The 12,084-nt window shown below is 32.7% G+C and overlaps 2 protein-coding genes across 4 annotated transcripts; both read left to right on the top strand.

Moving 5' to 3' along the window:
• On the top strand, window positions 3,330–4,625 carry LOC104771406 (BRI1 kinase inhibitor 1). The gene has a single exon (XM_010495920.2). The coding sequence runs from the start codon at window positions 3,463–3,465 to the stop codon at window positions 4,486–4,488; it is 1,026 nt and encodes a 341-aa protein (XP_010494222.1). The 5' UTR covers window positions 3,330–3,462; the 3' UTR covers window positions 4,489–4,625.
• On the top strand, window positions 7,250–8,661 carry LOC104771405. Of its 3 annotated transcripts, none has more exons than XR_764823.2 (5): window positions 7,250–7,379; window positions 7,666–7,721; window positions 8,083–8,136; window positions 8,226–8,247; window positions 8,334–8,661. XR_764823.2 is itself a non-coding variant. In XM_010495918.2 (5 exons), coding segments are annotated over exons 1-5 (402 nt in total). In that variant the 5' UTR covers window positions 7,251–7,377; the 3' UTR covers window positions 8,589–8,661. The 3 variants fall into 3 exon arrangements, 2 of the variants coding, with proteins under 2 accessions (XP_010494220.1, XP_010494219.1); XM_010495918.2 differs by having other exon boundaries at window positions 7,251–7,379; window positions 8,213–8,247; XM_010495917.2 differs by having other exon boundaries at window positions 7,251–7,379; window positions 8,226–8,661.

Genomic DNA, 12,084 nt, shown 5'->3' with positions numbered 1-12,084 from the left:
AAAAAAAAAAAAAAAAAAAAAAAAAAAAAAAAAAAAAAAAAAAAAAAAAAAAAAAAAAAAAAAAAAAAAAAAAAGCTAATGGCTATTCACATAGAGAGATGTCCAATTTAATGTTGGCGATTTGGTGTGGATTGTGTTAACTAAAGATTGATTTTTGGCTCGCACTTACAAGAAGCTGAAAGCTCAAAAGATTGGACCGTTGGAGGTGCGGATCAATAATATGCACACGGATGATGTCTTCAATGTCAACCATTTGGTTCCTTATCTTCCAAAAGATGACATGGCACATTAAGGGACAAATTTTTCTCCACCCTAAGTGACCTGATATAGCGACATCTTCACTCTTTTCTTTTTAGGCTTTCATTCACAAAAACTTGAACTTGTTTCTCTGAAGAACGAGAACTTGTTCTCCTTTGAAGTCTTTTAACTTTCTGTTTTTCTTTCACGAAAACCTTAAGCTCCGACCAAGCTAGGTTTGACTTTTGATCACTACATACTCGAGTGCCGCTAGTTTCTACCCCATCCCCCGGAATATATAGTGACACTAAAGATGAATTTGATTGCCTTTAACCTAAGAAAAAAAAAATTACAAGAGTTTGAGCTTCAAAATTAGATAGACATAAAAGTGGAAAAAGCAAAAGGGGACCTAACAAAATCCAGCATTAAATTGGGTTGAGGTCATTTGAGAGGAAGAGAACCCATGTTGACAGATATTTGCTTTTGGACATAAGTCGTTTCACGTACGAATGAATGACAAAGCGACATAATGTTCTTCTCACTCAATTCCCCATGGCAAATCTTATCGAATGAATGGTTCCACAAAATATTTGGTAACTTTCTATTTGTCCTTTGTACCCAAATGAATCTTTCTCTCACAGCTACATTCCATCCACGTGAATTTTGGTTCTTCCGAGGAACAAATTAACACACCTTAGCTAGGGGGATTATTAACCGGAATTCGAAATCTACTTCATTGCATTTTCTAATATGAAGTCGGATCCACCTCTAGATCTAAAAGATCCGTATAATCTTTCACAATTATAAAATTGTAAAAATATATTTATAAGAAAAATATAAAATTAAAAAATATTAAAAATGTAAAAGGATAATTCTAATATGTATATAAACAAAATATTTGTTTCAAAAATGTAAAAAACATTATGATAAGAAAAATTTACAATTTTAAAAATATAAATAGAAAATTGTAATACATATAAACAAAACAAAAAATTTAAAAAATTTTAATTTTTACAAATATAAAATGACAATTACAAGAATATAAAAAATATTTTAAATAGTTTTTAAATGTAAAAACATTAATATGTATTTGTCAATGATATTATTTACTTATTCTAATTTTAAGTTACTAATTTTACAAGAAAATTTTTCTTTAAAATAGAAAAGTATTAACAAAATTATATAATTAATTAATATAATATCATAATTAAGAAAATTATACAATCAATTTATTAATCTTAAAAAAATAGATAGTAATGCTCCAACCGCCACTTTTTAGTGGACCCCATGTCCACTTCTGGCCCATGGGTCCACCTTCCTTAATAGATCTCACGTTCTCTCACTAGGCCCGTGAGCCCATCCATATCCGACAGTAGGTTTGGTACGTCCGCGAGGTTTTAAGAACTTGTTTACCGTCCCCACAAATCACCACATGATATTTTCCTGTGTTTTGTCCTCACATAATTAGGAGTGTCAAAATGGATCAAGATTCATGGGTCAACTCAACTCAACTCAACTCATAATCCTAAATGAGTTAAAAAAATTTGACTCTAATGGACTGATGGGTTAACTAAGTTGACAATATCTTAATTTAAATTTACACTATAATTTTCTGAATTGTGATATATTGAAAAGTTGTAAAAAGACAAATAATAATAATAATAATCAGATAAAATATAGATGAAACAATAGAAACTCAAATGTAAATACATATTTTCAAGTAAAGACGCACTAAACTCCATATTAGAAATATTTCCATCTATTAAACCACCATTAGTATGTATGATGATTGTCTATATTGAACCTATGCGATGACGATGAATATCTTCCATGAACAACGATTCCACGATGCTCTCTCTCTCAAACATTTAGATCCACGACAGACGGCTCTGCCTCCAGTACATTAGAACCAACGATAAATTTTGCATCACTAACAAAAAATATATTCTTTGGGAGTCAAGCCCCAGAACTGGTGTACGACCTTTAAACCTTTGACGACCAAAAAGGCTTCCGCAACCATATGTGTCTAAAGATTTCTTTTTAAGTATAGAAATATATATCATAAAACTTATGAGAATTTTTTCTCGACAACGAAACCAAAACATAACTATACATCATAAAAAAATAAACCATAATTATAAGAAATTAATCCATATTGAATAAAATTTATCAAGATTGGTAAAAACTGAGACTAAACCATCAGATGATCAAAACTAACTTGGTCTTTGCAACACATGGGAGAGACTTTTAGTTGGGAGCAAGTCAAGGGGGACCAAATTTGTATGATAAAGGAGAGGGGTAAAAATGAACACCCACACACAACCTCTAGCTAAACTAAGAGACTGCATCTGTTTTTACCAAGCCCATATCTAAATCACCATCTTTTCCTTTTGAATAAATCATCTCTCGGACCAATACATTTTCTAAATGTGAATGTTGGAGAATCTTTGGGAGAAGGAAAACACTCTTTGTGGTCTCTCGAGACCATTTTAAAGATGCCCATATTTTTAAAAAGTGACGACATGACATAAAACTAAGGTAAGAAGTCCCTCACCCCGTCTAGCGAACAATTTGGTTCGGTTTATCCATACTGCTTGAAACGCCTACCATATATGTTCATTGACTAATCCAATATAACTGACGTCTTTCTACGATGAACAAAATTAACAATTCGGTGACTCAAAATATATGTCGATCATTCTTCTATTAGTACCCTCAATGTATATAACTATCTACATACATATAAACCTCGATAACTACAAATTAAAGACTAATCAAAATATCGAATATATCAAACCAAATATACTACATATGGTATGTGATATGTCCATCCCACCTCGAACCAATTTGCGTTCACATCAATACTAACATGTGTTTTTGGCATTACATTCTTTTTTCCACGACACAGTTCGTCTACTATTTTTGTATTGACCATACTATAATTTTTCTCTTTCCTTCGTTGGTCGTCTCTCTCCACGGCTTCCTTATCTTCTCCTCAAGAAAAGTTTTTGTCATATTCTTCTTCCACCTTTACAGAAAAACCGGAAAAATACTAATAATCATAAATAAATAAAGGCATAAAAGAAAAACATAGAACCCCACTTAATGTAAGTCTCAAGACCGAACCTAAATAATAATATTATTATACCATCATATCCTTTGATCAACACAAAACTCCCTTTTCCCTTTTTTGATTTTTCTTTTCTTTTTTTTTCCTCAATCATCATGGAAACCCATCTACAACAGGTGAAGAACAGTTCTCAAACTTTTTCTGAAAAGCAAAACCCTAAACAAGAAGCTTTACAATCATCACCTTCACCAATATCATCCACTTGTTCTTCTCCTTCTCATGACTTCTCTTTCACCATCTCTCTCCAGCCTCTCTCTTCTTCCTCTAAACACATCAGTCCTACTCTTAGAGGTTCAAACAAAACGACATCGTCTTATCAACAAACCGATCCATTCGCCGTCGACTTGTCCCCGGCCGATGAGATCTTCTTCCACGGCCATCTTCTCCCTCTCCACCTCCTCTCTCACCTCCCCGTCTCTCCTCGAACTTCCACCGGCTCGTATAATGACGGATTTACCCTCCCCGTTAATGAACCTGACCAGCCTACCGCAAAGAACAACAACAATAACACTGAAAACGCTATCACAAACATCAGTACGGAGGCAAAGAACAACAACAGTACGGGCGATAAAGCGGAAGGTGAGAACCGGGTAAAAACCAAACCCGTCAAGTCATTTTCTCTCTTTGGTTTATCAAAATGGAAAAAAGGGTTTGAAAGCAACGAGCGAGAACAAGAACAGCAGCAGCAGAAGATCAAAAAACCTATGAGCTTAGACCTAAGTCACGCTGTCAAGAAGTACATAAGGATGTTGTTTCAGAGGAGAGGAAACGGCACACAGTATAGGAACAGAAGACAGACTTCATCTTATTCTTTCTCATCCTCTCTCATGGGTCCGAACGGAAACAACAAAACAATGATTAGTGGTTTGTACAACAAGAGAGATCTGATAAGAGGAAGGAGAGGTGAGTTGTTCTCGGCTCCGGCTTCAATGAGAACATCTCCGACTAATAGTGGACATCTCCGAGTGTCCACGGCGGGACTATCGTCAAGCTCAGCGTCGACGTCATCATCGTCTAGTGATAGCACCATGGAAGAGTTACAAGCTGCGATTCAAGCGGCCATTGCTCATTGCAAGAACTCAAGCGCCGTTGATCGTGATGATAAGGCTAAGGATTCTTGATTTGGTTTTTTTTTTTTTTGTCCTTAATATGTTGTTCTTTCTTGTCAGAAAGGAAAAAAAAAGTGTTAGTGATTTAAAATTTACAGTAGAGGTAATTGTTTTATTACGTGTATAGACAAGGAGTTACTGTTCCTATACTATGTCTCTCCATAATTCAATTAATAATGATAATAATAAAAGAGAATTATTTCAAAGGAAAAATTGGGCATGTTTTGTTAGAATAATAGAAAGATAACAACAAGTCCAGGCTGGGTTTTATTGTTTGTTTCCACAAATTGGGGATGACCAGAAACTGAGAAAATGAGTGGAGTTACATTTTGTAAAGCAAAACAAGAGATGGGGTTTGAGATCGGCCCTCTTATTTACTTGTCTCTGCGACAAACCCAACGTCGTCAGAGCAAAATATTTTGTGGTAGATACTAGCATAAACATAAAAATGACAATAGGTTTAACTTTTTACACGAACCACTAGTCCTCAGCGTTCAAAATAAGTATTGCATTAAAAGCATAATAAGCAAATAAAGTGTTACAACTAACTTCAACAAATACCACATGCTAAAAGTCAATGAAAACATTTATAGATTTAAGAAGACAATTGACCCTTAATTCTTGCTCTGATTCGTTCTTGCGAAATTCAAGTTCTTCATAGCGATCGACAACAACCTTTTCGAATTTTATAGTGAGCCTTCCCTTGTTAAACAATATATATATATATTAGTAGTCACTCCGTGCTACGCACGGATTTAATTTAAGACAATATACTAGTAGTAAAATAAAATAAAAAATTAGTATATAAAAATATACAGTACGAGGGTTCGTAAAAATATTATTAGTTAAGACAATATTAGTTAAATAAAAATATTATGTGAGATTTGAGATACAGTATGAGGGTTAGTAAAATGTGTTAGTTTTATTTATAAGAAAAATTGTAGTTAAAAGCATATGGAAAATTTATTATTTAATTGGATAATAAATACAGTAATCTGATATCAATTTTCATTGGTCAAAACATTAAAACAGCAGAGATAAAACTGGAAAATTCACCAAAAATTTTCATTGAAAACCACCTAAAACGACAACTAAATCAAAACGGAGGGAGTATTTCATTGTTATAGGAGTCACATAAACTATGTGAGAGTTATAGATATGCAATCATTACATATTAATATATTTTTTCTTATATATGTAATATTTATAAATGTTATTATTAATTATTGATTGCATTACTATAAATACTATGAAAGTTACAAAAATGAGAGTTAATACAAAATATGGGTTTGATGAGATGTGAATAAAAATGTGTCAGGTTTATAAAATACTTTATTGTGAATTTATAACTAAATTGTCTGTTGTTTAAATATATTCAATTCTCATTTAGTTATTTAGAATTTTTTTTATTAAAATATACTTTAGTTTATTGTAAATGGATTGAAAATAAAATAAATAATGTAATATCGAGATCATGTGAATTATTTATATTAAGGTGTAGAAATAATACAACAACTTATTACTCGACATTATCCTATACAACCCAAATATATATATTATAATCTTATATCCTTAAACTATTAATTATCAAATTATTTGTTTAGAGAAATTTTTATTATGTAAATTCAATAGAATAAATTTGTTACACTAAAAATTTAAATAAACACATTTGTGAAAGAAGAGAGCATCAAATGACAACTTTTTGGAGCTTGCCAAAAGAAACCTTATTTTATTTTTAGATGATATAATATAGTACAGTTTCTTTCAACAACTCTTACTCCACTACAAGAAAACAAGGCGATATCCAACGGGATTCCCGACGGACAAAATTTCGTCGGCTCTTTCTGACGGATTTTCGACTGATATACGACAAGATTTGAACCGTCGTTATCTGTTAGTAATCCGTCAGCCATTACCGACGGAAGTTAGTCCGTTGGGAATTCTAGACCATATCGGAATCCTGACAGAAACGTCTGTTAGAAGATCTCATCGGAACTCCGTCGTTTTTCCGCCGCTCATATGTTACCGTTTTTAAAATCGTTTGAAAATTGTCGGTGATCCATCGGTCTTCCATTGACAATAATTTAGAAAATAAATTATAAAGATTGTAGATAAAAAAATTGAAAAAAAAATGATAATTTCGTTGATAATCTGTCGGGAAATCCCAACAGATCCCCGACAGTCTTACGAGTTTTATCAGGTTTATAAATTTTACTGCATTTAACACGTGATTTTATAGTCCGTCGGGAAAACATCGGAAAGTCATTGGGGCATTTTCAACAGATTACCGACAGATTTTCGATGGGTTTAGGGTATAGGGTATTGAAATATGAAACTTTATAACTTAACACATTCACAAACACTATTTCTTAAGTCTTAAAACACTTACAATCAGTTGTGGTCTATTATACTACTATAAAATTAAATTTTCAAAATTTAACATGATTTCATCATAAGAGTTTCTATATACACTTATAATGTTACTTAAGAGTTTGAATGTTGTGAATGATTAAATTTTAAAATTATTTTTTTTATAGTTTTTTTTAACAAAACAGATTTGCAAGCTATGTAGTATACTTATTGTAATGGTAATTGAGTAGGAAATATATATTTCACCCTATATATGATGTTTTTTGAAAAATTTTCATAGATCCGTCGGGAAACCGTCGGTTATAATGAAAAATTTAAAAAATTTTACCCGGGAAGTATTGGGCCCAAATTTTTTGGATATTGCGGGAATGATTTGTTTAACCAAAAAAACAAACCCCTAACTTTTCATCTACTCAGCCTAGCTGACTCACTTCTTCCTCACTGATTCACTTCTTCCTTTTCCCGTTTCTCCCTCTTTCTCTCTTCTAAATCAAAGATTTTGTTCCTCATATCAACCACAACCACTCAACTATGTAAGATTTTTAGCCTTTTCTCTCAAATATGTTAGATTTGGGATTTGCAATTTGGTTTCAGTATCGGTGGCTGATTCAAAAAGTAAAGATAGTGGGTTCAATTATGTTAGATTAGGTGTTCTTTATGTCAGATTAAGGGGTTGTAAACTGTAATACTATGATTTTGCTTTTCAATTTTTAAGAATTGGGTTTAGATCTATTTGTTACGATTTATATGGGTATTCAGTTGATGTTTTATTGAGTTTTTGTATTTTTGTATAACTGTAATATTTCTTTTTTTTCACAGGGACTACGAAGCATATCGTTCTGGAAGAAACAGCTCCACCCAATCTCTTTCCCATGGTAGTTTGATCATATTTTTGAATCAATTTTTGTTTAAGGATTTAGAAATTAGTGTTCTTTGATTTGAGAAAATTAGGGTTCTTTGATTTTGAGAAAATTATGATCCTCAAGATTTCAAGAAGATCAATCCATTGGGTACTGTACCATCTCTTGTTGATGTAGATGTTGTCATTAACGATTATTTTGCTATAATCAGTAATACAGCCATTGAGGTTCTTATTTTCTTTGGTTTTGTATTTCATCCATCTTCGGTCAAGTCTCTGTTTCTTTCTTTGAATCATGCTTTTGTTACATGTGTTGCCATGAACAATACCAGCTTAGATTGTCCTGCTTCCCAGTCTGATGCGTTTGTATATTTCAGGCGATGAGTATTGTTTTGTCTGGCATACAACCTCATCAATATCTGTCTGCTCTTGTGAGTACTTGAGATTGACACTAATATCTTCATGGGTTCTAGTCTCCTAGAAAAGCAAACCTACTTACTTTTTCAGTTTTTTTACACAGGTATATCGAGGAAAAGATAAAGGTAATGTTGAGGAAAAAACTGTTTGGGTTACTAACGCTATCACAGAAGGATTTACAGGTATGGATTCTAATTGTTCTACATTTCAGGAAACTCCACAAACCAAGGGTCGAATCTTTGGATTAGGGAAAGTTGCAAAAAGACTCCGTTCTTTATCATATTCATCGACACTATATGATCGTGATCCTGAACTTATTCGAGCCCTCCAAGAGAAAGATGACCGTATTGAAGCTCTTGAGAAGATGATGGAAAAAGAGAATGAGAGGAGCAAGCAGAGAGATGAGGAGCTTGCGTCGTTCATGGCAGAGATGAGATCAAAGTTCTCCGACAATTCAAGTTCTTAGTTTTCACAATATTTAAGTTTCATTTTCTATTTCTTTTTGATTTGTGTATATTGCATTTTCTTTTTGGGATGTTTGTGTATATTGTATTTTGGATTTCTAAATTTATAAATTCAAGTTCTTATTACCTAATTAGTAGTTGTTGTGGAAAGAAAAAGAAACCGTAAAAGTTGGTAAAAAAGGGGAAAACAGAGAAATTGATCGTATTACCTAATCAATATAGAACATTATATCCGTCGGGATTTCGTCGGTAAAAACAGAGGAAAACAGAGAAATTGATCGTATTAATTGTCGGGATACCGTCGGTAAAGTTGTTGGAAATCCGTTGGGAAATTAGCCGTTGGGAAATCCATCGGGAAGTTATCTGACGGGTTCTCAACAGCTACATTAGCTGTCGCCATGTCGTCGGAAACAACAGTCGTTGGTAATCCGTCGGAAATCTGTTGAAAAGGCTGAGGGATTCCCGACAGATTTTATTTTTCCGACTCTCTAGTCCCGATGGACTGATGCTGTTTGTTTTCCGTTGGTATGGGTCGTTCCCAACGGGTTTCCGACAAATATGACCGTCGGTTTGCGGCTGTTTTCTTGTAGTGCTCTAAGAATCTGACGCATGTGTCATTTTTAAAACTTAATCAAATCATTATCTATTTTAATTATATTATTATATATTAAAATTCTTTTGAAATCAAATACACATGCAATTATTTATTTTCTTTTATAAATGTTCTAAAATGATTGCATAAATCATCAAAAGATGAACAATAGTAAAGATAATTTGCATTTTTGGAAAAAAAATTCAAGACTTAGTAAGATAATATTTCTTCTAAAGTTAGGAACTTCCCAATAACGGATGATCCAAACAACGATACTATTGTTACCAGTGTTTTGTTGTCTGTTGGAGATTGAATCGAGGATATAATAGAAATTTAGTGTTTTAGTTTTCACAATAGTGTGTGACCAAAATTTTTTTTTTCACAATAGTCTGAATGTGTTTGTATGGTAATAGGCTGTTTTTAGAAAACCAAACTTTATAGAATGTTTGAGCCTTTAAGAGAGAGAAGGAATTGAAATCAAATATTAATGATCATAAATTCGCAAGTGTTTCAAAATAATAAGTTAAAAATGAGAATTAATATAAACAAAAATGAAAACTGAGGAAAATAATGGATAGATATAAGACAGTGCATAAAATCATTGTATAATTTCAAATCAAAACATAACTGATTGTGTTCATAATTTATTCTGAAATGTCTAATATGAAAAATTATAAATTTTATGTAATTCAAAAATACCATAACGTTTGAAATAATAAGTGTGAATCAAACAAAATAATTATAGAATTAGATGAAAACCATCTCACAATCTTACATAATTTTTCCAGCAGTAAGTTCAAAATTTTAATTTTATATAAATTTTTTAAAAGTTAAAGTAATAGACTTAAATAATATCATCCCACCATTTAAATTTGATTCTGCTTGTGCCCGTGAAAATCAAGATTCAAACACAGAAATTATACCCAAGAATTCAAACCCATAAGTTAAATTTAATGTTGGTATAGTTCCGAGATGAAATCAACCACATACTGATATATGGTGGTTATAGATTTTTGGAGGCTGCATATATTTCTGATTGAAGAAGGAAGGAAGGAAATGTTGATGATTTATTTTTTTTTTGGGTTTTATGGGCCTGTAGTTAATTAACCAGGTCCAAACTACAAATGAATTTAGTTAATTAGGTCCAAACCAAAAAAAATACAGGTGTCAGAAATATAATAAGCTAAGTGTCATCTCCTTAGCAAAAGTTGAGAAACCTTCTCATATTATATAAGATATATCCCAGCTCTATGGTTAGATAGAAGTAGAATAGTTCGAAATTTTCTTTATTAACAGTCATTTTACGATTCAGTTCTAGGGTCTACTTTTAAACAACAAATAAAACATTCTTTTATAGCTAAATACATCCTCCAATGAGTGTAATACCAAACACCATTTTTAATTTTCCCTATATGGCTATATCACAATTATATTGATTCAATATGTGATGTTGATATTACCACAACACCAACATTGAATTTAGACATCAAGTTTTTATTTTGTTTTTCTCTTGCACGAAATCAATGTCAAAATGAATGTAAAATTCAAAAATATCTCATTTATTGTAACACTCAATCAATCTAATTTTTCTTTTTAATACAACACTCTTAAAAATCATTAAATTTGATTATGGATACTAGAAATTACCTTCAAAACAAGTTATGTCTTGTTGCTAGATACCTTCAAAACAAGTTATTATCAATACATAATCATGCATTAAAATGCCAACTACTTAAATACATATTTCGTAAATTCTATAGGTAATTTTCATCAATTTGTTTAAAATACCAAATACTCAATAGGGAGTACAAAACAGAAACTTGTAAAGGTATAGAGAATAACAATTCAAACAACCCGCTTGGAAACGCGCCAAGCAAACGCTTTTATTCAATCTTATAAAAATTTCCGTTTGTTACAAGAAATGAACCTAAGCCTACTCTCCTATCTATCTATCACAACACACTGTGTAGATCTAAAAGAGTAAAACAACACACTCACCTTCTAAGCCTTTTTGAGAATGCTTGAAGGTTTATAAATCTCACAACTTTTTCCCCACGAGTGCTAGCTCTTTTTGCGGCTAGCCCTCGTCACTTTATAACCCCACAAACGATCTCTAACCTAGATTTTTGTGAATCCTAACTAAAAGGAAATATTCCTTGTTCCTAGGAAATATCCTTCCTTATCTCTTTTAAGAAAATATACTCTCAATAACTTCGAGTGTATCTTGATCTCTTCTTCCTTCCTTCTCACACATCTTGTCACCGCGTCCCATAATCTTTCTCCACGTCAGCACATCACGCCACGTCAGCATATCAGCACTTGAGACACTTCGCAGGCTCCTGTCACCTTCAAAGCTCTAATGCACTTTCAATCTCCCCATTTTTGACTGAATCTTGCCACACAAGTACCCACTGCATCAAACCTGAAAACACACAGACAACACCAGCCAAGACAACAACACAACCGTACTAGCAAAATATTCCATCACTCAAAACAAGACGGTTAACTGATAGGGACTTGTTAAAATAAATTGTATCAGCACACAAACCAAAACAAGACTAAAAAGAAACAAGTCTTAAGTTTTAAAAGAGCAAAATAAACAACTGCTCCCCCATAGTCCAAACTCCCCCTCAAGCTTCAGAATCAGACTCATCTCCCCCTGCTTGTTTGGCACAGATTAGTCAAAAATATCAATAGGACAAGGCACAAGTTAAGATCAGAACCAAGGAGAGAAACTACTTACCAGCGTCCAAGGCATCTTGCAGGATCTTAATTGCCAACCGGATGACTTTGCGCTCTGCAGACGAACCACTTCGAGACACAGTCTCAGCAGGAACTGATGTCGTCTTCTTCCCCTTGGTCTTCTTTGCGTCGTGAGACCGAAGACTTGGAACAGGTCGCTGAGC

This window comes from Camelina sativa, chromosome 20 (genome assembly GCF_000633955.1).
Source record: "Camelina sativa cultivar DH55 chromosome 20, Cs, whole genome shotgun sequence".
Taxonomy (NCBI): domain Eukaryota; kingdom Viridiplantae; phylum Streptophyta; class Magnoliopsida; order Brassicales; family Brassicaceae; genus Camelina; species Camelina sativa.
Note: the sequence above shows the minus strand (reverse complement) of the source record. Positions and strands in the feature narration are given on the sequence as shown.